This window comes from Myotis yumanensis, unplaced genomic scaffold (assembly GCF_028538775.1).
Source record: "Myotis yumanensis isolate MYYU_CA2020_CCGP unplaced genomic scaffold, mMyoYum1.0.hap1 SCAF_16, whole genome shotgun sequence".
NCBI lineage: Eukaryota > Metazoa > Chordata > Mammalia > Chiroptera > Vespertilionidae > Myotis > Myotis yumanensis.
Window position 1 is genome coordinate 52,390,691 of NW_027223767.1, and position 24,342 is coordinate 52,415,032.

Below are 24,342 nucleotides of genomic sequence, written 5' to 3' on the forward strand. Positions count from 1 at the left end.
CTGGGTCGGGAGGAATTTTATTTTATTTTTATTTATTTAATTTTAAAAATATGTTTTTATTGATATCAGAGAGGGAGGGAGAGGGAGAGAGAAATATAAACATCAGTGATGAGAGAGAATCATGGATCAGCTGCCTCCTGCAGGCCCCACACTAGAGCCCGCCACCCAGGCCTGTGCCCTCACCGGGCCTCAAACCATGACCTCCAGGTTCATGGGTCGACGCTCAACGACTGAGCCACGCTGGCCGGGATGGGTTCAGGGGTTTAGACTCCAGGACACGAGTGGCTCCCTCAAGGCTGTGTCGGCTGCAGGATGGGGCCTGTCCCTGCTTCCGGCTCAGAGCTCGCAGAGATGGGTGGCTTTGCCTCTGCAGGGCTGTGGCGGTCCGTGCACATCGACGACCTGCGGAGATCCACAACCATGGTCGCCGACGTGACACAGCTGCAGGACGTGACCATCAGCCAGCTGTTTGACCCCCAGTGTACGTCCCGGGATGCCCTGGGCGCATGGCAGCTGGCCGTGTCCGGAGCGCTGGGGCAGGCGAGCCGTGGGAGGCCCCGTGGCAGGCAGTTCCCCCGAGAGACGGTGGGTCCGTGGGTGCGGAGGGCGCAGCGGTGAGCGCCCGTGGTCGGTGGCACTTTGTGTCCCGGCATCGGCCTCAGCGCGTGGGACCCAAGAGAGGCCTCCCACTGGAGAACCCCGGGGTGGCCCCAAGGCTGAGCTGCGTGCCTGGGCCTCCCCTCGGGGACTTGCTGCCGCCGGGAGCCGGGGACGCAGCTCGCGGGCATGGCGCCGGGGCTGGGCAGCCAGTGGCCTGACGGGGTTGCTTCCGCAGCAGCTGAGGTGGGACGCGAGGCGAGGAGCGAGCAGGAGGAGGCGATGGAAGTGGACACGGACGAACCCGGGACCGCGGCCGCGGGGGGCATGGAGACGGACCGTCCCGAGGCCCCGAGAGGCCACGTGAGTGCAGCTCTCGCTCCCTGGGCCTCCTGGAGCTGCGGCAGGTCGGCCCGGCGCTCTTCCCTCCCCCTGTGCCTGCGACGACACCCCGGACAGGGTCCCACGGGGCTCTTCCTTGTCTCCCGCCGAGGCCTGAGCACACGCGACCCCTCGCAGGGTTTCGGAGGGGAGCCGGGCAGGGCCGGGGCCGGGGACCGTAGCCCAGAGGCGCCCCCTGGGCCCGGGACCAGCTGGCCTCGCCGGCGCCGTGGCTGACAGCGGCTCCGTTGTGTCCGCACAGAGGCCGGCGCTGGACTGCGGCAGCCTCCTGCGCAGCTGCATCCAGAGCGCCGTGGCCCTGCTGCGGGACCCGGGCGGGCACGGCCAGCGCAACGTGCGGCGCGTGGAGATCCTGCTCGGCCTCCTGGGTGAGGACGCGGGCGACGCGTGCAAAGGTGAGCCCCTCCCACACCGAGCAGGCCCTCCCGGGGCTGCGGGCCCGCGGGGCCCGGCGGGAGGCCAATGGTGTCCCTCTGCCGCCTTGCAGCCTCCTTCGCGCGGGCGGCCCAGGTGCGCCTCCACGACCTGCTGCGGCGGCAGGAGGAGAGCTGCGTGTTCGGCAGGAGGGACTGGGTGGTACAGGAGGCCTCCAACCCCGACGCCCTGCAGGAGGCCGGCACCTTCAGGTACTGACCAAAGCCCCAGGGCTGCGAGCGGGCGGCGGCGACAGGCCGGCAGGTTACCAGTGGGTCACGGGCTGGCGGGTCACAGGCCGGCAGGTCACACGCCCATGGGTGGCAGGCAAGCGAGTGACAGGCAGGCAGGTGGCGGGCAGGTCAGAGCTGCGCCTCTCACTTGCCTGGGCGAGGAGCCGAGGGCCAGGGGTACTTTATAAAACCGTAGCAGTCACGTCTCGGATGCCATTTTAAATTTAATTTCACAAAAGAAAAAGAGAAGTTGATGGAGTCCCTGAGTTCATAGAAATGTTTCCTTTAGACAAGAGATACGTCCCCTGAAATATCCCTTCAAGGTGAAAAGAGGAAACAGAGCATTAAAGGCCGAAGTCATGATTTTCCCAAGGACAGTTTGTGTATATAGTGGTCGGCAAACTGCGGCTCCCGAGCCACATGCGGCTCTTTGGTCCCTTGAGTGTGGCTCTTCCACAAAATAGCACGTGCGGGCGTGCATGTACAGTACAATTGAAACTTCGTGGCCCATGCGCAGAAGTCGGTATTTTGTGGAAGAGCCACACTCAAGGAGCCAAAGAGCCGCATGTGGCTCTCGAGCTGCGGTTTGCCGACCACTGGTATAGACCGACTTCGTGCTGTGAAAGATGCGTTCATGGGCCCAGCCGCACGGGCACGAGCACGTGGTTCTGGAAATACTGCAGCCCTTCTGTACCGTTAGTACATGTCAGCCCTGGACGCTCCCCAAGGCCCCCCTCCCTCCCCGGGCCTCCTCCCACCGCAGGACCAGCCCACCCCCATCTCTCCCGACCCAGAGCCACAGGGGTAAGGGGACCCTGGCCCCTCCCGGGCGCCCTGGGCGAGCACCCTCCGCCCCCCCTCAGCTTCCCTGTTTGCAGAGTCGGTGGGGACCCGCTCACGGCCAGCCCTCAGGCCGGCGAGCCCCCGGGTCCGGGATCTGGGTTTCCGAGACGGAGGCCTCCCCCAGCCCCCAGCTCCTTGGGAAGTCAGGTCCCTCTGCCTCCCGGGGTCATGCCCTCGCGTCCTAATGGGCAGCGGACACAGGCCTGCGGGTGTGGAGGCGGCCCCTGAGCCGGTCCGAATCGGAGGCGGGAGGTGCCGGGGCCCAGGCTCAGATGGAGGCGGCGGAGGGAGTGGGCTTTGCTCCGAGCCCAGCCCGGTGCCAGGTGCTCGGGGTCCAGATCCCTCCCCTCCCTTCCTCCCCCTTCCTTCCGGGTTCACTGAGCACCTGTCTGTGCTGGGGGCTGGGGCACCAAGTCAGAGCTCGCACCCCAAGACCTCCTGCCCCGTGAGAGCATCACCCAGAAAACGCTGTGACCTCGGGGGGCGCAGGGGGCGCCCCGAGGGACTCGGGAGGTTCCCAGGGGACTTAGAGCCGAGCTGGGCCCTAAAGGAGGAGGAAGGGCGTTCCCGGTGGAGGGAACTGCATGTGCGAAGGCGGGAGGCAGGACAGAGCCCGCTGGTCGGGAACTGGGGGGGCGTGGAGCCCAGGCCCAGGAAACCTGCGGGGTGAGGCTGGGGTCCCCGAGCCCCTACCCGGACCCTCTGCCTCCTCGACCTGCTTTGCTCCCGGCCCCTGGCCAGGAAGAGGCCCGCCCACCTGCCCCAAAGGAGGCGGTGACCTGGAGAGGGAGTGAGGAGGAGGGCCCACGGGGGTGTGTTTTGGGATTGCTTCTCAGGAATCATCTCCTCCTCCTCCTCCTCCTCCTCCTCCTCCTCCTCCTCCTCCTCTTCCTCCTCCGACACCATGGCAACCAGGCGCCGCTAGGGGAGCCCCCTGGAGCTGGGCTGGGGGAGGGACCTTGGCTGCCCCTCACTGAGCCTCAGTCTTGGCATCTGGAATATGGGCACGACCACCCAGCTGTCGGCTTGTCAACCCAGGCGCCCCAGGAAGCGGAGGCCCAGGCTGGACTCATTGGGGGGAGGCCCGGGAGGGGAGGGCGGGGCCGGGGAGGCCTGCACCATCCTGCAGCTGGGGCTCCGCCAGGCGACGGGAGTCCCTGCGCCACGTGGCTGCGCTTCCCACCCAGCAGTCACCTGCTGTGCCCACGGCACTCACTGCCCAGGAGCCCCCGGGGAGCGGGAGGCAGGGCCGAGGCACAGACACAGGGATGGGGCTCCCTGTGAGCCCCGCAGTGAGAGGTCTGGGGGTCCCCCTGTGGGGCACAGGGCGCAGTTGTTCCCGGAACCCGCTCAAAGCCCCACAAGGAGGAGCAAGGAGGGGCCCGTTTCCTGGGGCTGCTGCTCCGATGACTAAGACCGGCCTAACCCAGCAGGAACAGGGGCTCTCCCCGTTGTGGGGCCAGAATCTGAAATCGGGGTGTCGGAGGCTGGGCTCCCTGGGAGGCCTCCAGGGAGAGTCCCTCCTGCCTCTTCAGCTTCTGGGGGCTCCCGGGGCTCCTTGGCTCCTGGCTGCATCCCTTCAATCTTCACGTGGCCCCTCCTCCGTCCTCACATGACTTCTCACGCGTGTTCATGTGGCCCCGCCCCTGTGTTAACATAAAAAGCATTCAAACCTGTAAAGTATTTTTGTGCATTTGAGCCAAACTTTTGACAGTTGCCAGGAAACAGGATCTCAGTGTATGGGAAATTCTCCGGAGAACGTTAGCTCTTCACCTTGTTTTATACAAACAATCCAGCATGTACAGCAAGACTCAGATCCAAGGGACGCAGCCACGGGACAAACTCCCCCTGTGGCCCGGCGCTTCCCGCCTCGGTCCCCTGACCCGGATGCCGCCCTCTGCCCGCTGCAGGCACACCCTCTGGAAGCGGGTCCAGGGCGCGGTGACCCCTCTGCTGGCCAGCATGGTGGCCGTCATCGACAGGGACAGCAACCTGGAGCTGCTGGCCAAGCCGGACGCCCCGGCCTGGGTCCGAGAGCTGTGGATGTTCATTTTCAGTGACATTAACCTGCTGAACATCCCTCTCGTGACCAACGACGCCAGGTGAGCGGCGGCTTTCTTTCCGTGGGGGGAGAGCCCGCGCGTGGCGGCCGAGTGTCTGTCCCGCGTGGGTCGCACAGGCGCTGACTTCAGAGCCACAGGTGGGGGCTCCTCGCAGCCGACAGGCTCCGGGAGCTGTGACTCAGACCTCTGCCTCCTTCACCACTGGTCACGGCAGGTGTCGCCAGCGCGTCTGCACAGAGGGTGCCCCGTGCCCCTTGCGCGTGGGGCGGCTCAGCCCCGCCCAGGCCCACGCCTGCACGGCTCAGGCTCGGGGACTCCCCAAAGCTTCCCGCTTGCACTTTAGGGGCTTGGATCTGGGTGAACGGTTAACAAAGAGCAGAGCAGTGGGATTCAGGACCTCGGGCAGACACGGAGGGGACAGACACCGTTGGTCCCCAGACGGACCCTCTCCCAGTCGCTGCCCGGCCGCAGGGGGCACACGAGGTCCCCGCAGGCCCGCATGACCCCTCTCTGCCCTGGTCTGTGTTTGCGGGTGTCCGGAGCCTGAGCCCCCGGGGCAGAGAGGCCGGCTGCGGGGTGGCTCCTGTCGACGTCTCAGCGCCGTCTCACATACTGACTGCAGGTCCAACAGCGACATGGCCCACATCCTGGTGCAGAGCCACGCGCACGGCCCGGGGGAGGGCTGTTGCGCCATCCCGTTCAGCTGGCGGATCCGCGACTACGTGGAGGAGCTGTGGGTGCAGGCGCAGTACATCTCGGAGCCCGCAGGTGCCCGGGGCTGGCGGGGCAGCGGGCGAGCCCGCTCCGTCCTCACATGACTTCCCAGCAAGGGCCGGGGCTCGGGAGGTGTCGGCGGCCACGAGAGCACACGGCCTGCGTCGGGCCGGCTGTTCGGGTCCCTCCTGAGCCCCCGGCGCCAGCCTGTGCTGTCACATGCTGAGTGGTCGGCCGTCAGCGTTCCAGGAAAACCAGGATTCTCTCTCTCTTTTTTTTTTTAATATATTTTACTGATTTTTTACAGAGAGGAAGGGAGAGGAATAGAGAGTTAGAAACATCGATGAGAAAGAAACATCGATCAGCTGCCTCCTACACCCCCCCCACTGGGGATGTGCCCGCAACCAAGGTACATGCCCTTGACCAGAATCGAACCTGGGACCTTTCAGTCTGCAGGCCGACGCTCTATCTACTGAGCCAAACCAGTCAGGGCAGGATTCTCCTCTTAATGACCTGATCTTCTCTTTCCTTTTCCTTTTTAAATATAAGTTTTTATTGATTTCAGAGAGGAAGGGAGAGGGAGAGAGAGATAGAAACATCCATGAGGAGAATCATGGAAAGCTGCCCCCTGCACGCCCCACGCTGGGGATCGAGCCCACAACCCGGGCATGTGCCCTGTCTGGGAATCGAACCGTGGCCTCCTGGTTCATAGGTCTATGCTCAACCACCAGTCACACCAGCCAGGCTAAAATAATCTTCTCAAAGTTGACTAAAAGTACTGCCTTTAAGAAATACAGATCAAGCCCTAGATGGTTTGGCTCAGTGGGTAGAGTGTCGGCCTGCAGACCAAAGGGTCCCAGGTTCAATTCCGATCAAGGGCATGTACCTGAGTTGCAGGCTCCTCCCTAGCCCAGGCCCTGGTCGGGGCTCCTGCAGGAGGCAACCAATTGATGTGCTTCTCTCACATCGATGTTTCTCTCTGTCTTTCTCTCTCTCTTCCACCCTCCCTAAAATCAACGGAAAAATATCTTCAGGTGAGGATTAAGAATAAACAAATAAATAAGCAAATAAGAAATACAGATCGAGCCCTGGCTGGTTGCTCAGTGGTTAGAGCATAGTCCATGGAATGAAGGGTCTCGGGTTCAATTCCTGGTCAAGGGCATGTACCTCGGCTGCAGGCTGGTCCCTGGCCCCTGTTGGGCCTGTGGGAGGCAACCAATGGATGTGACTCTCTCACATCGATGTTTCTCTGTCTCTCTACCTCTCCCTCCATCCCTTCCCCTCGCTCTAAAAATATCCTCAGATGAGGATTAACAAAAACAAAACAAACAAAATACAAGCTGAGACACTTACAGATGCGGTTACTTTCTGAGTAAGCACCTGCCACCCTTGCTGAGCAAACTGGAAGCAGGAAGGAGAAGGTCTCTGTTTTGGGGACACGCCCCTCCCACTGCTGTGCCCGGGAGCAGGCCTCCTGGGCCCGGGGGAGGCCTTTGTGGTTGAGCAGCAGGCGAGCCCCGTCCCTGGGTCCCTGCGAGTCCCGGCTTCACAGGCACCTGCTTGGGCTTTCAGGTCGTCTCCTCCCTTTGGGGCTCGTGAGGCCGTTTGTGATTGAAGTTTTTTAAATGTATTTTATTGATTTCAGAGAGCGGAAGAGAGAGGGAGGGAGAGAGAAACATCAATGGTGAGAGAGCCCAGCCGGCGTGGCTCAGTGGCTGAGCATCCACCTATGACCCAGGAGGTCAGGGCGCAGGCCCAGGTTGTGGGCTCTGTCCCCAGTGGGGGGCGTGCAGGAGGCAGCTGGTCCATGATTCTCTCTCATCATTGGTGTTTCTCTCTCTCTCCCCCTCTCCCTTCCTCTCTGAAATCAGTAAAAATATATTTGTTAAAAAATTAAGAGATTGTCATGGATTGGTGGGCCCACCCCAGAGGCCGTGCCCCAAGCAGAGGGAAGGGGAGCGTGGCCTGGCCCTCACCCCGCCTCCCCTCACCCCGCTGCTCGGTGGGCCCCCCGCAGGACCGGGACCGGAGGCGAAGCTGGAGGACATCTTCCGGCAGACCCCGCTGGGCCGCTTCCTCGCCCTGCTGCGTGCGGAGGAGCGGCAGGAGCTGCTGCGGTCCTACCTGAGGGACTTCCTGCTCCTGAGCATGCGGGTGTCCACGCGGCCAGAACTGGAGGTGAGTGCGGGCGCTGGGCCACACAGCCAACCAGCCCCTCAGCCCCTGGAACTGCTGCTTCTCAATGCTTAGTGTCTCTCAAAGAAGGTAAGTAAACATGTAACAGCCATTACGGGGCAATAATAACAACAGAAGTGTCCGTGGGAAGATGGAACTTCTTTTAAACCTCAGTGCATCGGAAAGGAAAGGGATGTATTTGAGGAACACATATGAGCAATATGATTAATTAATAAAGTATTCTTAGGAATCAATAGAAAATCCTCTTACTTTTAAAAATGGAAGTTATGCCTGGTCAGTGTTGGTCAGTGGTTGAGCGTCGACCCATGAACCAGGAGGTCAGGGTTCGATTCCCGGTCAGGGCACAGGCCCAGGTCGCAGGCTTGATCTCCAGTGTGGGGCGTGCAGGAGGCAGCCGATCAATGATTCTCTCTCATCATTGATGTTTCTCTCTCCTTTCCTCTCTGAAATCAATAAAAATATATTTAAATAAAATAAAGTGTGTCCATGTGTGTCTCTGTGTTAACTGTATGTGTGTGTCCTGTGTGTAACTGTGTGTGTATAACTGTGTGTGTGTAACTGTGTGTGTGTCCTTTGTGCAACTGTGTGTGTGCAACTGTGTGTGTGTCCTGTGTGTAACTGTGTGTGTGCAACTGTGTGTGTGCAACTGTGTGTGTGTCCTGTGTGTAACTGTGTGCGTGTCCTGTGTGTAACTGTGTGTAACTGTGTGTATGTCCTGTGTGTAACTGTGTGTGGGTCCTGTGTGTAACTGTGTGTGTCCTGTGTGTAACTGTGTGTGTAACTGTGTATGTGACCTGTGTGTAACTGTGTGTGTGTAACCGTGTGTGTGTAACTGTATGTGTGTCCTGTGTGTAACTGTGTGTGTCCGACTGTGTGTAACTGTGTAACTGTGTGTGTGTCCTGTGTGTAACTGTGTGTGTCCGACTGTGTGTAACTGTGTAACTGTGTGTGTGTCCTGTGTGTAACTGTGTGCGTGTCCTGTGTGTAACTGTGTGTAACTGTGTGTGTGTCCTGTGTGTAACTGTGTGTGTGTGTCCTGTGTGTAACTGTGTGTGTGTAACTGTGTGTGTGTAACTGTGTGTGTGTAACCGTGTGTGTGTAACTGTATGTGTGTCCTGTGTGTAACTGTGTGTGTGACTGTGTGTGTGTAACTGTGTGTGATGCAGAGACACACCTGAAGGCCTGTCTCCCCAGCTCCTGCAGGCGGCCCTGTGGTCCTGCGTCCAGCAGCTGAGGGCCGGCAGCCCCGAGGAGCCCTCCCTCCCGTGGGTGCACCACGCCTACCAGCACTTCAGGGTCCGGCTCCAGAACTTCTCCAGGATCCTGACCATCCACCCCCCAGTTCTAGACAGCCTGGCCGCAGCCGCCCGGAGCCAGGACCTGGCCGGGCCTGAGATGGTAGGGCCCTAAGGGGGCAGAGAGCGCTCGGCCTGAGGGGGAGTGAGGGCGGGCCTCCAAAAGCTGCAGCCAGGCTCCTGCTGGGCGGGGCGGGGCGGGACGCGTGCATTCGGCCACTCAGATGTGAAGACACACCCAGCACATGCCTGCGGCGTCCGGGACAGCGAGGAGGGGGCTCCGGGCCTCAGAGCGGGGGACCTAGAGCCGCAAAGGGGCTGGACAGCGGCTGAGGCCCCGCTCGCCCCGCAGACCCTGGACGCCTGGGCCGCCGTGGCCTGCACCGAGCTGCTGACCAGGGACCTCCTGAAGCCCAGCCCCCAGGCGTGGCTGCGGGCGGTGAAGAGCCTGGCGGTGCCCCTGGAGCTGCTCTGCTCGGAGGGCTACGTGCAGGGCCCGGCGGGCAGGGCCGGCGGCCTCATCCGCGAGGTCAGGTGAGCGGGTTCGGTGGAAGGAGGAGCAGGGACCCGGCGTGTGGGGACCCCCTTCCTCCACCCGCCGGGCTGCACGCTGCGCGGGAGACCCCAGGGAGGAGGGCGCGCAGGGGCACGGGGAAGGGAGGCAACAGGACCGCTGTGGCCGCGGGCACCCGGAAAGGACCCCATGCAGGACGACAGGGTGGGGGCACAGTCCTGTGCTGGGCTTACGGGCGTGGGCGCAGCAGGACTCACCAGGCACAGGCCGGCCCAGCATGTGCCACGCGACCTACGTCCCCACGGGGCCCAGGGGGAGACCAACACGGTGGAGTCGGCCCACAGCACGGGGTGCACTCTGGCCTGCCTCCGCCTGTCCGTCCCCCTCCCCCCCGCCCCCGCCCCTGGTCTCCCTCCCTCCTGCCCTCGTCCCCCTCTCCTCCACCCTCCCCCGGTCTCCCTCCGCCCGCACCCGGTCCGTGGCCGTCCCCACCCAGTGCCCCTCCTGGCGTCGGGCTCCTTGGGCAGCGCTGAGCGCCCCCTCCTGACAGGGGCCCGTGGACGCGCATCTTCTCGGTGGCGCTCTTCGTGGAGCACGTGCTCCTGGAGGCGGAGGACCACTCGCCCGAGCTGCGCGCGCTGGTGACCGACTGCGTCTTCGCTCTGGACAAGGTGAGCGCTCGGCCGCGGGCGGGCAGGGTCCCATGTCCAGCGGGAGTGACCGCGGCGTGGCCTCCGCTTGTCTGCAGGGCGCTGTGCACCTGTCAGCGCCGCAAGGTTGTCTAAAGTGCAAAGGGCAGCCACCTCCCCACACAGGCCAGCGGGCTCGGCGTGGTCACTGCTGGGTCCTGGGCCCTGTCCTCTGTGCGGTCCGAGAGGATCCCGGCATGGAAGCCACCGCGCCGAGAAGGGGGAGGCGGGGCTCCGCCCAGGACCCCAGGGCCGCACACCCGCCCCCCCCACTTGCCAAAAATCAGGAACATTCTAGAAGCCAAGAGGAGAGAACAGGGACGGGGGCAGCCGTCATGGAGCCGGGCAGCTCCCCAAGGAGGGAGGAGGGCGTGCACGCAGGAGGGGCAGGCGCAGAGGTGGCAGCGGAGGGACACAACGTTTCCGCCCGAAGGTCACAGGCCTTTCTGCCCGCGGGGTCCCGCCCTCCGGGGGAGGGGAGGGCGCGGGCACTGCAGCTGGACCCGTGACGTGGTGTCTCTAAAGCGACCTCCCATCCACCTCGGGCCGGGCGGCAGATGCACAGCGGTCCTTACATTGTCACTTAAAGTTCGAAATCTCTCGTGGTGGGAGCAGGGGTTAGCCCAGGGCGGGCAAACCTTTTTGACTCGAGGGCCACAATGGGTTCTTAAACTGGACCGGAGGCCGGGACAAAAGCATGGATGGAGCGTTTGTGTGAACTAATGTAAATTCAAAGTAAACATCATTACATAAAAGGGTACGGTCTTTTTTTTTTTTTTTTTTTTTTTAGTTTTATTCATTTCAAACGGGCCGGATCCGGCCCGCGGGCCGTAGTTTGCCCACGCTGGGTTAGACCTTAAAAACAAGAAGAGGAGCCCGGCCGGCGCGGCTCAGCAGCTGAGCGTCCACCTATGAACCAGAAGGTCACAGTTCGATTCCTGGTCAGGGCACAGGCCCGAGTTGTGGGCTCCATCCCCACTGTGGGGTGTGCAGGAAGCAGCTGATTAGTGATTCTCTCTCATCATGGATGTTTCTTTCTCTCCCTCCTCTCTGATATTATAGATAGATAGATGATTAATAGATAGATGATTAATAGATAGATGATTAATAGATAGATAGATAGATGATAGATAGATAGGTAGATGCATGCTCTGGCCAGTTTTTCCCAATGGTTGGAGCATGGCCCATGGACCAAAGGGTCTGGAGTTCGATTCTAGTCAAGGGCACGTACCTCAGGGGTTCAATCCTCGGCCCTGATCAGGGCCTGTGTGAGAGGCAGCCAATCCATGTGTCTCCCTCCCATCAATGTTTCTCTCTCCCTCCCCCCTCCTCCCGCCCCTCCACTCTGTCTGAAAAATCAATGGAAAAAGCCTGGGGTGAGAATTAAAAAGCATGTGTCCCTCCCCCAAAAGCAGCACCATCACCAAGAGCATTCGGGATAGCGATGCGCGCACACACACACACACACACACACACACACGGGGCCTCCGCACAGGTGTCTGCCGGCCGGCAGGGTGGGCGTCGGCGCCTGGCCTGGCTGACCCGCCCTCCTCGCTGCTGACCCTCCTCCCGGCCCCTGCCTTTCCCTCCAGTGTCTGCAGGGGAACTCGGACATCAAGACCCTCCGCCCGTTCTCGGCGGTGATGGCCACGCTCTGTGAGTGTAAGGACCGGGCCAGCAGGACGTTCAGCCGGTAAGCTCCCCGGCGGCCCCGAGGGAGGGGGTCCGACCCTCTGGGCTCCTAGCGTCCCCCCGCCGGCACCTCCGAGCCAGCGCTCACCGCCGCCCTGGGTCCCAGGTTCGGAATCCAGCCGTGCCACGTCTGCCTGGGCGACCCGCGCAGCCCCGTCTGCCTGCCCTGCGACCACGTGTTCTGCCTGGACTGCGTCCGGCAGTGGCTCACCGCTGGGCAGATGGCCTGCCCCCTGTGCCTGACCGAGCTGCCCGACGGCTTCTCCCCCACGGTTTCCCAGGAGACGAGGTAAAACACTTGCCCGGTCCTGGCCAGTGTGCTCAGTGGATAGAGTGTCGGCCTGCAGACCACAGGGTCCCGGTTGGATTCTGGTCAAGGGCATGTACCTCAGTGGCAGGCTCTTCCCTGGCCCGGGCCCTGGTCAGGGCACATGCAGGAGGCAACCCATCAACGTGTTTCTCTCCCATGAATGTTTCTTTCTGTCTCTCCCTCTCTCTCCCACGCTCCCTAAAAATCAATGGAAAACATTCTCGGGTGAGAATGAACAACAACAAGAAAACACCCTTTTCTCTCAAGAAAGCCTTTCCTCCTCTGTTGCTAATACTGCACCCGAACCGGCAGTCCACTCGCCTCAGGCACGGGGTGGGGGCTGCTGGGGAGATGAGCCCTTCTAGTGCCTGGTGTCTCAGAATCACCGTCTCCCCAACACACATGATGAAGAGGGGGTCAGTGACGTCAGGAGGAAACCCAGGAAGTCAGGTCGCAGGCAGCGCCCAGAGAGGCCGCGATGCGGGGGTTCATCCCGCCCGGCGCCCGGCCTGAGGGGAGCGGGCCAGGTGGCTGCGGGCAGGCTACTGAAGTCCGGGGGTTGGTGGGGCCTCACCCACTCGCCCCGAGGGAGGGCTTAGAGGGAGGGATTGGCGTCCTGCCCTCCACCCGGGGGTGCACGCCCGGGCCTCTGGGACACAGTAGGACAGTGATGGCGAACCTATGACACGCGTGTCAGAGGTGACACGCGAACTCATTTTTTTGGTTCATTTTTCTTTGTTAAATGGCATTTAAATATATAAAATAAATATCAAAGATATAAATCTTTGTTTTAATATGGTTGCAAAGATCAAAAAATTTCTATATGTGACACGGCACCAGAGTTAAGTTAGGGTTTTTCAAAATGCTGACACGCCGAGCTCAAAAGGTTCGCCATCACTGCAGTAGGATGTTAGGTGTGTAGCCGGCTGGTCCGGACGCTCTGTCCCCGGGAAGAGCCGAGAGCACCTTTCCGGGCCGGCTCCAGTCGGCGTGCGGGGATACTCGCATCTCCGTTAATACACAACATGCCGCCCGCATCCCTCACGAGGTGCGAGGAGGGAACCTGGCCGTCCTCCAGCCTCTGACCGAGGTCTCCCGTCCCCAAGGGGCGCCATTGAGCAGCACGCCCGCTTCCGCCGCCTGTGCACCAGCTTCTTTGTGGACCTGGTGTCCACCCTGTGCTTCAAGGACAACTGCCCGCCGAGCAAGGACGTGGTCCAGGCGCTGCTGGCCCTGCTCTTCGTGGAGAAGACGCTGTTCCGAGACGCACACCAGAGTATGCAGCTTCCTGTCCACGGGGGGCAGGGGGCTCTGCCGAGGGCCATTGTATATTTATTTTATTTTCGTTCATTTTTAAAAAATATTTTTTATTGATTTCAGAGAGGAAGGGGGAGAGAAACATCAATGATGAGAGACAATCATTGATCAACTGCCTCCTGCACGCCCCCTACTGGGGATGGAGCCCGCAACCCGGGCCTGTGCCCTGACTGGGAATTGAACCTGGGACCCGTCAGTCCACAGGCCAGCGCTGAAGCACTGAGCCCAACGGCCAGGGCCCGTTTGGATATTTATAGCATCATTCGTGGGCCACACACGGCTATCCATTAGCCCCGCCTGTGAGCCAGGTCATGGTTCCAGTCCCGGCCGCTGATCCATGATTCTCCCGCATCACTGATGTTTCTCTCTCTCCCACTCTGAAATCAATGAAAACATATTTAAAAATTACCCACTTAAACAGGAACCTGCTGTGTTTGGTCAAACATTGAATTAACTCGCCCCTAGTGCCGGCGCAGGGCCAGACCGAGTGAGGCTGTACAGCCCTTTGCGGGGCGTCCCCACCTGCGCGCCTCACATTCCTCCTCCCGCCCGTCTCTCTGGCTCAGCGCACCGTGAACACACCAAGTCCCTGTCCCCGTTTGACGACGTCGTGGACAAGACGCCGGTCATCCGCTCGGTGGTCCTGAAGCTGCTCCTGAAGTACAGGTCAGCCCAGCGGCCAGCAGCCCTCGCGTCTCCCCCCCCCCCCTCCTCCCCATCTTCTCCCCTCCCCTCCCCTCCATCCCCTCCTCCCCTCCTCCTCCTCCCCCTCCTCCCCTCCTCCTCCCCTCCTCCTCCTCCCCCTCTTCCCCCTCCTCCTCCCCTCTCCTCCCCTCTCCTCCTCCCCCTCTTCCCCCTCCTCCTCCCCTCCTCCTCCCCTCCTCCTCCTCCTCCTCTTCCCCCTCCTCCTCCCCTCCTCCTCCCCTCTCCTCCCACCGAGGCTCTCTCCCTGTGCCCAGTGTCCCCGAGGACCAGTCCCTGTTGGAGAGGCTCCTGCGCTGACAGAGCCTGCCCTTCTGTCTGTGTCAGGCGTGTATTGTCCGTTCTCACGCACGACGCATGGCAGAGGCGGTCAGCACGGCCACAAGGCCTTGCTGGGGACCAGAAAGGTGGGATGGGGAGGGAGGCCGGGCAACAGGACCCAGGGGGTCTCCTGAGTCAGGGGCCTGCGTCTGATCCCGGCCACAGGGGTGTGATGTTTAGGGAGACAACTGGGACCCCCCCCCCCCGCCCCCCCGCTGTCTCTCTAGCTTTATTTCAGCTCCTACACGCCTGGGACTCTATCAATGGACAGAGGCCTGTAGGGTGCCAGAGTGCTCGGTTTTATTTTTCATTAATTTCATATACGTGTGTGTATGTGTATATATATACACACATCTACATGTATATACATATATATACACACACACCTACATGTATATACATATATATTGATTGATTAATTTCAGAGAGGAAAGGAGAGGGCGGGAGAGAGGAAAACATCAATGAGAGAGAATCATGGACCAGCTGCCTCCTGCACACACACCCCCCCCCCCCACCGGGGATGGAGCCTGGAACCCGGCATGTGCCCTGACTGGGAATGGAACTGTGACCCCCAGGTTCACAGGAGGAGGCTCAACCCCTGAGCCACGCCGGCCGGGCTGTTTGCACTATGTGTGTGGGAGACAGAAAGAGAGAGAGAGAGAGAGAGAGAGAGAGAGAGAGAGAGAGAAGTAGGAAGGTGACCGGGACCCCCTCGCTGTCCCTCTTTGAATTGGGGGCCTGCGGTGAGCGGGGCGCTCTCTCCGCAGCTTCCCTGAGGTGAAGGACTACATCCAGGACTACCTGTCACTGCTGGAGCGGAAGCCGTTCCTGGCCCAGGACAGGACGGAGCTGTACGTGCTGTTCAGCAGCTGCCTGGAGGTGAGCCGCGGCCGCGCCTCGTGCCGGGACCCAGCTTCCAAAAACCTCCGAATACCACTTCCCGTCGGTGAAATGAGCACACGGGTTCCGAGCCCTGGCCGGTGTGCTCAGTGGTTGGAGCCCGGGCACCCAAGGGTCATGGTTTGATTCTGGTCAAGGGCATGGGCCTGGGTGCAGCTTCGATCCCCAGCCCTGGTCGGGGCGTGCACAGGAGGCAACCCATCGATGTCTCTCACATCGATGTTTCTCTCCCCCTCGCTGTGCCCCTCCTCCCTCCCTTTCACCCTCTGGAAATCGGTGGGAAACGTACTCTCGAGTGGCCATTACAATGAAGGAAACGACAAGAACGCTGTCCTTCCCGTCCGCCCTAGGATTCGATCCACGAGAGGAACAGCGCGCTCCCCGCCCGGGACGAGGCCACGTGCCTCCGGGAGGAGGGCCAGTTCCTCGGGGCGTGTCTGCTCAGGGGGCACCGCGGGGACCCCGCCCCGGAGGCCTCGGTGGAGCGCCTGCAGGAGACGGCCCAGATCCGCCTCTGCCTGGACCGGGCCTGCGAGGTCCTCTCCGAGCTGCAGGGAGGCTCAGGTAAGTCCCCGTCCTTGCTCCCCGCGGCTCAGAAACCCCAGGACTAGGAAGCCGGGGCCCAGGCCCTCGGGGGTCTGCCCGGGCTGAGGACGGGCCGCGATGCCCTCAGCCCGGCGCCGACCGCGCTCCCCGTGACCCGCAGAGCCGGCCGAGGAGCGGCGGCGCTTCCTGCGGCAGGTGGAGCGCTTCTGCACGCAGAGCGGGAACGACTGGCACCGCGTGTACCTGGTGCGCAGGCTGGCGAGCCGCCGGGGCATGGAGTTCGTGCAGAGCTTCCTGCGGCCCGGCCACCCCGCCCAGTGGGTGTTCCCCCAGGAGGTCCTGGTGCAGCAGGTGAGGAGCGGGTGGGGCCACACCTGCGGGCACCTGTCCCGCCCGCCGCCCCCCACCCTCCGGGAAAGGCCTGCGTCTGCCGGGCCAGGGTCTCTGTGCTCCAGGGACGCCCTCCGCGGGCCGTGACCTTCAGCAGCCGAAGGAGAGAAAAGGACATGCGCACGCGGGCTGCTCGCCACCCTCCCGCCAAGCTGCTTTAGGCACATGGACGTTTCTCTCTCTCCCCCTCCTCCCTCCTCTCACTCTCTCTGAAAATCAGCGGGGACATGTCCTCAGGTGGGGGTACGGGCGGAGCGCCCGGGGAGAGCGGAGAAGGCTCCGTGGCACTGCCTCCTGGGCATCGACGTTCCTGTGCTCGTGGGGCGAGGCCTCTCTGCCCTCGGTCAGAGCCCAGAAGCCACGTGGGCCTCGGGGCCTCTCCGTGGTCCGACCCCCGTGGGTAGAAATGGACACGCTCTCGCTGTCCCTGGTTAGAAAAGTGGCACTAGCACCCTGGCTGTTCTTACTGTCACCTGGAGCCCAGGCTGACGGGACGTCCCCTCTCTGGTGCTGCTGTGAGTGGGGCAGGCAGCGCTGCGGGGTGGGCGTCGCTTCTTCCCCCCACACCCCCCTCCGTACACCCAGGCCCCCCGCACCCCCTGCCTCTGTGCACCCAGCCCTGCACTGCGTGCCTGGCGCCAACCCGGAACCCCAGGTCTGCGCCCCTGAGCCTGCAATGATGACCTGCTTTCGTACCTACACACACGGTTCTCTGCTAAACCTCCCCGCCCCCCCCACCCCCTCTGCCCTCACCACGGCGAACCCTGTGCTCCGGGGGTTGCAGGAGGACCTTCCGGGCCAGATGGACCGCTACCTGGTGCACGGGCTGGAGTACAAGGCCGTCCGCGACGCGGTGGGCAAGGCCGTCCTGGAGTGCAAGCCCCCGGCCATCGTGGCCGCCCTGGAGGTAGGACGCGTCCTGTCCTGGGTCACGTGGGACGAGGCAGGGGAGGGTGTGTGTGGGAGGGGGGGAGGTGGGGGGGGACCGGGGGATGGCGCCGGCATCTGCGAGGAGTCGGTCCTGCGGGTGCTGACTGTGGGCGCCCGTGGCCCTCCCTGCTTATGGTAAGAGCCATGCCGGGTTTTTGGAATCTCGTCTTTGTATATATTTTTTTAATTTTAATATGTGTTTATTGATTTCAGAGAGGAAGGGAGAGGGAGAGAGAGATAGAAACATTAATAATGAGAGAGAATCGTTGATGGGCTGCCTCCTGCACACCCCACACTGGGGATGGAACCCACAACCCGGGCCTGTGCCCTGACCGGGAATCAAACCGTGACCTCCTGGTTCATAGGTTGACGCTCAACCACTGAGCCGCGCCGGCCGGCCTGGAATCTGGTCTTTAAGGTGTTCTGGGCTTCCTTTGTGGGCCCCGTGCACCCCGGCATCGTGCAGGGAAAGAGGCGGCCCTTCCTAGGCTCAGGGCGAGTTTTGGGGACCATGACGTCGGGAGAAGGGGGACGATGGCCATGGCTCCGTCACGAGGCCTCTGGTACATGCGCAGGGAGCTTAGCGGCTGACGGAGCTCTCGGCCTGGGTGCTGTCGCCCTGAGGTGACCCCTCGGGTGCAGGCTGCAGGGTCTGGGGGAGTCTCCCTGCCCCTCATGGGCGGGGGCCCGGGGGTGGGCTGACCACGCTGCCCAACCTCCCTGCCGTCCTCGCCCCAGGCCTGCAGGGGCTCCCAGACTCACCGGGCCGCGTACCTGCTGCTGGCGCTCTTCCGCGAGGTGGCCGTGCTGTACCGGTCCCGCAGCGCCCACCTGCACCCCAAGCCGGAGGTGAGTGCCAGCTTCGGGGCGGGGCGTGGTCCCAGGGTTCGGAGGGGACCCCTGAACAGAGTCAGCGTCACAGACACAGCCCTGGTCGGGCGGCGCAGTGGACAGCACCCCCCTTCTCCCCCCCAACGCCGGGACTGAGCCCTCTGTCCCGGGATGGCCGGTAGGCGTCTGCTGTGAACATGGCGCATGTCTGCAGAGTGACCCTGTGGGCACACGGCCTGCTCCTCCTCGTGTTTTAGCGGTGAACCCCGTTCTCCCGTCAGCAACGCGACGCCCTGTGCAAGTTCATCAAAGAAAGCCAGACCCTGTCCCCGGACGTGAGAGAGTTCGCCACAGACCTAGTGACCAACGCTCTGCCGCTGCTGAGGACCGCGGGGCCCAGAGACGGCGGCCTGGCGGGCACGGTGACCGAGCTGGCCGTCCACGCCGCCGTCACCCTCCTCTGCGGGCAGCACAGGGTCTTGGAGCCCCTGAGGAACTTGGCCTTCTCTCCGGCCACCATGGCGGTAAGACTGCCCCCGGCCGCGTGGCTGGGTCCACGGGGCTGCCACGCAGACCCCCACGCACGCTGTCTGTGCAGGGACCGCTGAGCCCATCTGTGTCCTTGGTCCCCGCCGGCCTGCGTCTCGCCCCATCCCTGCGCCCACATGTGGGGAGAATCAGGCCTCGCCCTCTGTTGCCATGGAGAGCTGTTATGTTTCTCTTTTTCTCTTTAACATTTATATATATTTGTAAATATATTTTTATTGATTGCAGAGAGGAACAGGGAGAGAGAGATAGAAACATCAAAGATGAGAGAGAATCATTGATTGGCTGCCTCCGGCACCCTCCTACTGGGGATCAAGCCCACAGCCCAGGCATGTGCCCTTGACTGGAATCAAACCCAGGTCCTTTCAGTCTGCAGGCCGACGCTCTATCCACTGAGCAACACCAGCCACGGCTTTAATATATTTTTATTGCTTTCAGAGAGGAAGGGAGAGGGAGAGAAACACCCATGATGCCGTAGCCCAGCGGTTGCCAACCGTTTGTCCATGAGGTCTGAACAGTTGGCGACCGCTGCCCTGGCCCGTGTGGCCCAGTGGATAGAGAGTTGGCCTGTAGACTGAAGGGTCCCGGGTTCACGTCCAGTCAAGGGCACGTACCTCAGTTGCAGGCTCTCCCTGGCCTGGGCCCTGGTTGGGGCACGTGCAGGAGGGTACCAATCAATGTGTTTTTTTCACATTGATGTTTCTCTCTGTCTTTCCCTCTCTCTTCCACTCTCTCTAAAAATCAATGGAAAAATATCCTTGGGTGAGGATTTAAAAGTAATAATAATAAATAAATAAAACTTTATTTAAAAAAAGAAACATCAATGATGAGAGAGAATCATTGATCAGCTGCCTCCTGTACACCCCCTACTGGGGTTCGAGGCATGTGCCCTGAGGAGGAATCAAACCCAGGACCCTTCAGTCCATAGGCCGACGCTCTACCCACTGAGCAAAACTGGCCAGGGCGAGAGCTGTTATATTTCTGCACAGACAGTGCCTGGGGCCCAAGAGAGGGGAAGCCGGGCCTCCTGCCTGCGTCTGAAGCCGGCTCTGCTTCTTCGTGTTCTAGAGGGCGTTCCTCCCGACGATGCCGGAGGACATGCTGGCACAGGCCCGGGGCTGGCAGGGGCTGGAAGGCGTCCGCTGGTACAGTACGTGTCGGTGTCTGAATGTCCCACCCTCTGCGCTCGGACGAGCTTCCTGGTGGCACGTGAGCCGCTCGCTGGCTGAGCAGGGGCCCACGGGGTCGGTGCCCCCAGATGGTGCCGCCTGGGAGCAGGGGGCTGGAGCCGCGCCCGAGGCTCAGCCACAACACAGCCCTGCATCGGGCCCTCAGACAGTACTTTTAGGAAAATGAAACGGAGACAGGACAGTATAGCCCGTGACTTTACGTAAAGTCTGTGGGGCCCTGAGTAAATAACCCTTTCGTAAGTATTCCTCTTTTACCGCGTCCAGCGCAGCTAGAGAGCAGACAGGAGTCCTGAGTAGGGGCGGCTGGAGATTGAGAAAATGAAAGAAAGAGACCGACACAGAGACAGAGGGAAAAGCTGGGGCCGGGTGGGACAGCTGTCCTCTGATGGAGAGACAGGGACCCAGAGCTGGCACAGCATGATCATTTTATACAGCATGATTCCAGGAAGTGTTACTAGAGTTTAAGACAAAGGAAATTATGTGAAATCATAGTTAAAGATCAAGCTGTAATTCTTCATTCTTGAGGCTTCTTTGTAATCATCACTCCTGGCTGGGCCTGGATAATTGCGTCCATTCCTGGCGCCTGGCTGAACTTAATGAACCACCCCTGGCGCCTGAGCTAAAGGTCAGACTGACAACACACCTGCCTCTGGCAAGGTATGTTTCCAGGGCACGGCTCTGCCAGGCGCTACTGGATTCAGACGACAATCAGCTCAGGGGCCTTTCCCAGGCGCTCTCTACACCTTTTATTTATTTTTTAAAAATCTATGTTTATTGATAGAAACATCAGTGATGAGAGAGAATCATTTATTGGCCGCCTCCTGCACACCCCACACTGGGGATGGAGCCCGCAACCCAGGCCTATGCCCTGACCGGGAATCAAACTGTGACCTCCAGGTTCATAGGTCGACGCTCAACCACTGGGCTGAGTGACCAATGCCTTTAAACTAGTTCCCAAGCTGGTAGAAAGCATGCTCAGGGCAGAGAACGGGTTCAGAGAGATCAGCCGCGTGGAAAGCGCCGGCCACCTGCCTCCCGAGTGGCCCTGGCTCGGCGTGGAGTCGGCGTCTCCTGCTCCGGAGAATTCCGCTCCGAGCAGCTTCCACACGCGGCCCACATGCCCGCCCTCCTGCGGGGGTCAGGCCGGGAGGACGGTTAGCCCTCCCTGTGCACCACGCGGGTCATTGGGGAAACCTCGCCTGCCAACATGGACCCTCCTCTTCTTCCCACAGCCTGTCCCAGAGGCCACCTGTGCGCTGTCGGGGAGGTGAGTCTGGGTGTTGGGACAGGGTTTGGGGGGCTCAAAAGGCATGTTCCTTTGGGTCTGGGGACATGGAGGAGCAGGGGGCTCTTGACCTCCCAGGGGAACAGGCGCCTCTGAGGGCTGTCCCAGCCACTCACAAACATCCGCACGGAGCTGAGGGTGTCCAGCTGGGCTCCAGCTTGGCACCTTGCACACGTCTTTATGGGGGGCCTGTCCTGGGCAGCATCCCTGGCCCCGGCTCCAGCTGCCAGGAGCACCCCGTCTCCTCGGTGCATCGCCCAGAGATGCCACGGTCCCTGGGCGACAGCATGGCCGTGGTTAGGAACTACCACCAGCCACCTCCGTGGCCTGCAGCGTGGGCTCAGGGACATGGGACTGGCAGAAAGGGGGCCGGGAGGAGGAGAGAGAGACGCGTAGCTCTCAGCCCCCGGTGCTGAGTCGCCCCGTCCGCACGGCCCCCTCCCGTGGCACCGCTCCCTGAGCTGACGCCCCCTCTCCCCAGTGCGGCCTGCCCATGCAGCAGAGCGTCTGCGTCGACTGCGGCGTGCCCGTAGGAGGGCAGGACCACAAGCCCAGCCGAGGATTCACGGTCGTCCAGTGCGTAAGGCTGTTCCCTTCTCCTGCTCACCCCTCCCCCGGCCGAGGGCTGTTTCTCTCCCACCCGATAAGCTGGCACTGAACGTGAAATGTGGTTCAGTGCCCACCTGGGCGTCGGGCCACGGTCCTGTGGTCGTACCACGTGGATGTGCCAGAGCTGCCATTGGCCACAAACCATCAGAATGTCCTAGAACCAACAATGGGCATTCACAGGAATAAGTACTATTTTATGTCCCTCAAAAATGCGTACACACTTTGAATAATTTTTTAAATATACTTTTATTGACTTTAGAGAGGAAGGGAGAAGGAGAGAGAGAGAAACATCAGTGATGAGAGAGTCATGCATCGGCTGCCTGCTGCACGCCCTCTAGTGGAGATCCAGCCCACAACCTGGGCATGTGCCCTGAGCAGGAATGGAACCCTGACCTCCTGGGTCATAGGTCAACGCCCACTTTGAGTAATTGTTCATTTCAGTGGGTCAAATCTGAAAGGAAAGAAACACCACCCAAGCTTCTGCTGGTAAAGTGTGTGTACATTTGTGGGGGCAGCTGTATTTTGGCCACTGGACATGTCCCTCAGGCCGCACCTGCCCCCTGGGCGTGGCCGGGGCTCCTTCGCCTGACCCTGGTCCCAGTCGTTGATTTGGGAAAAGGAGGCCACTGTGCCCGTGTCCCGGGTCGATGTCGGCTGCCCCAGAAGCTGGCTGTCCTGAGCCTTCTGTCCCCCGGATTGCAGCAGGAGAAGCAGGTCCGGCCGGCCGGCCTGCCCCGTGGCCCGGGGGACAGCACCGAATGCCGCTTCCTCCAGCCACTTTTCCCAGAGAAGCTGTGGGTCCCGGCTCAGCCAGGAGGGTGGTTCTAGAAAGAAAAAGGCTCTGGCCCGGCCGACGTGGCTCGATCCCCAGTGGGGGGCGTGCAGGAGGCAGCCGATCAATGATTCTCTCTCATTGCTTTTCTCTCTCTCCCTCTCCTTTCCGCTCTGAAATCAATACAAATATATTTAAACAAAAAAGAAAAAAAGACTCTTGGGAAGATCGCCAGGGCTCTGAAGAAAAAGTGCTTTTAATGTTATTTTCCCCCCAAACGGGAGCCTGGCCTTCGGGCCCCCAGGACCTGGGTGGGCCCCCATCTGGAAAGAGATGACCTTCGCTCTCACCTGGCCTCTCCTGCTCTTTCCAGAAACGAGGCGGACAGAACGCAGACGGGCCACGTGCTGGGAAGCCCGCCCCCCGGGGACGAGGCCGTGGCCTCTGACCGAGACCTGTCCCCCGCGGCCTTCCTTCTCGCCCGGCTCCTCACTCACCTGGCGATGCTTTGGGGAGCGGCCCTCAGCCCCCAGGTACGCACAGGGCTGCCAGCTGTGTCCTGCCGCTGGGCGTGGGCGCCGGGCTGTCTCCCAGGGCCCCCCTCCTGTGGGTTTCAGATTCGTCTTCCCACCGAGGCCCCCAGGTAACACGAAGGTTACCCCCCCACCCCCCCTCACGCAGCACCGGGTGGGATGGAGGAGTGCCCACCGCCTTTATCAAGTCCATTTTAGTTTTTTATATTTTATTGGTTTCAGGGAGAGAGAGAGACATCACTGATAAGAGAGAATCCTAGAGTGGCTGCCTCCTGCATGCCCCCCCCTCCCCTCATGGGGATCCAGCCCGCAACCCGGGTACATGCCCTGACAGGGAATCAAACCCTGACCTCCTGGTTCATAGGTCGACGCTCAACCACTGAGCCACGCCGGCAGGGCTGTCAAGTCCATTTTCAATGCCCGACTCCGTCCACACCCGGCCCTGGAGAGGCTGCCGCACTCAGCGGTCTTCCCGTGTCAGGGCCATGGCTCGGGCAGAGCAGCCTTCCCTCTGGGTTCCTGAACCACGAGAGCAGAGAGCCGTTTCCCTCCCGAGATCCCGAGGCCCCTGTGGGCTCCTCCGCTCCGCCTCTGCCTCCGCTGTGAGAGTCCCCACGTGGCTGGGCCCATCTGACGCAGGCACTGTCCCCACCCGCCCAGGCGCTGACCGGCATCATCAAGCCCGCGGTGAGGGACCCAGGCGCCTTCCTGCAGCAGCACATCCAGCGGGACTTGCAGCAGCTGATGCGGACGCTGGGCAAGAGCGCGGACGACACGGCCCAGGTGGTGCACCTGGTGCTGTGCGTCCTGCTCCGGGAGCAGCACCCCCTCTCCGACCAGAGTAAGGGGCGAGGGCGCCCGTGGGGTTGGGGGTGGGGGTTCCGGGCACAGCTACAGAGCATGGGGCCCGGGGGACAGACGGTTGGCAATGGGTGCGGCGCCCCGGCCGGCAGACGGGACGGTGTGCCTGCCCGTCTGTCCCCTCCAAGCTCCCCGCTGGGTGCGCAGACGGTGCGGGCGGCTTTGCCGTCTCCAGTGTCGGCGGTTGGAGCATCTTCACAGGGAACGTGGGAGCAGGGCAGCAGGAGACATTTTTAAAATATACTTTTATTGCCAACTTCTTAGAGGGACAAGTGGCGTTCAGCCACCCGAGCTTGAGCAGTAACAGGTCTGTGATGCCCTGAGATGTCCGGGGCTGCACGCGCTACACTGACTGGCTCAGCGTGTGCCTACCCTACGCCGGCAGGCACGGGTAACCCGTTGAACCCCATTCGTGATGGGGATCGGGGATTGCAATTATTCCCCATGAACGAGGAATTCCCAGTAAGGGCGGGTCATAAGCTTGCGTTGATTAAGTCCCTGCCCTTTGTACACACCGCCCGTCGCTACTACCGATTGGATGGTTTAGTGAGGCCCTCGGATCGGCCCCGCCGGGGTCGGCCCACGGCCCTGGCGGAGCGCTGAGAAGACGGTCGAACTTGTAAAAAAAATTAAAATAAGATAAAATA

General features: G+C 61.5%; 1 protein-coding gene across 4 annotated transcripts in view; it reads left to right on the forward strand.

Annotated features, from left to right (window-relative positions):
• Nucleotides 1-24,342, forward strand: part of RNF213 (ring finger protein 213) — a 76,464-nt gene that overhangs the window by 42,491 nt on the left and 9,631 nt on the right. For 3 of the 4 annotated variants that reach the window (XM_070394834.1, XM_070394835.1, XM_070394831.1), the window contains 25 exons: nt 374-481; nt 836-960; nt 1,241-1,394; nt 1,487-1,625; nt 4,400-4,591; nt 5,175-5,320; nt 7,284-7,444; nt 8,657-8,860; nt 9,110-9,291; nt 9,822-9,942; nt 11,553-11,653; nt 11,759-11,941; nt 13,069-13,238; nt 13,846-13,945; nt 15,070-15,181; nt 15,553-15,766; nt 15,909-16,099; nt 16,923-17,045; nt 17,807-17,917; nt 18,181-18,423; nt 19,514-19,595; nt 20,868-20,902; nt 21,402-21,496; nt 22,675-22,834; nt 23,495-23,675. In XM_070394834.1, the coding sequence (XP_070250935.1) occupies nt 374-481; nt 836-960; nt 1,241-1,394; nt 1,487-1,625; nt 4,400-4,591; nt 5,175-5,320; nt 7,284-7,444; nt 8,657-8,860; nt 9,110-9,291; nt 9,822-9,942; nt 11,553-11,653; nt 11,759-11,941; nt 13,069-13,238; nt 13,846-13,945; nt 15,070-15,181; nt 15,553-15,766; nt 15,909-16,099; nt 16,923-17,045; nt 17,807-17,917; nt 18,181-18,423; nt 19,514-19,595; nt 20,868-20,902; nt 21,402-21,496; nt 22,675-22,834; nt 23,495-23,675 (3,633 nt within the window). The remainder of the gene's footprint in view (nt 1-373; nt 482-835; nt 961-1,240; nt 1,395-1,486; nt 1,626-4,399; nt 4,592-5,174; nt 5,321-7,283; nt 7,445-8,656; nt 8,861-9,109; nt 9,292-9,821; nt 9,943-11,552; nt 11,654-11,758; nt 11,942-13,068; nt 13,239-13,845; nt 13,946-15,069; nt 15,182-15,552; nt 15,767-15,908; nt 16,100-16,922; nt 17,046-17,806; nt 17,918-18,180; nt 18,424-19,513; nt 19,596-20,867; nt 20,903-21,401; nt 21,497-22,674; nt 22,835-23,494; nt 23,676-24,342) is intronic. The other variant, XM_070394832.1, reaches the window with a different exon arrangement.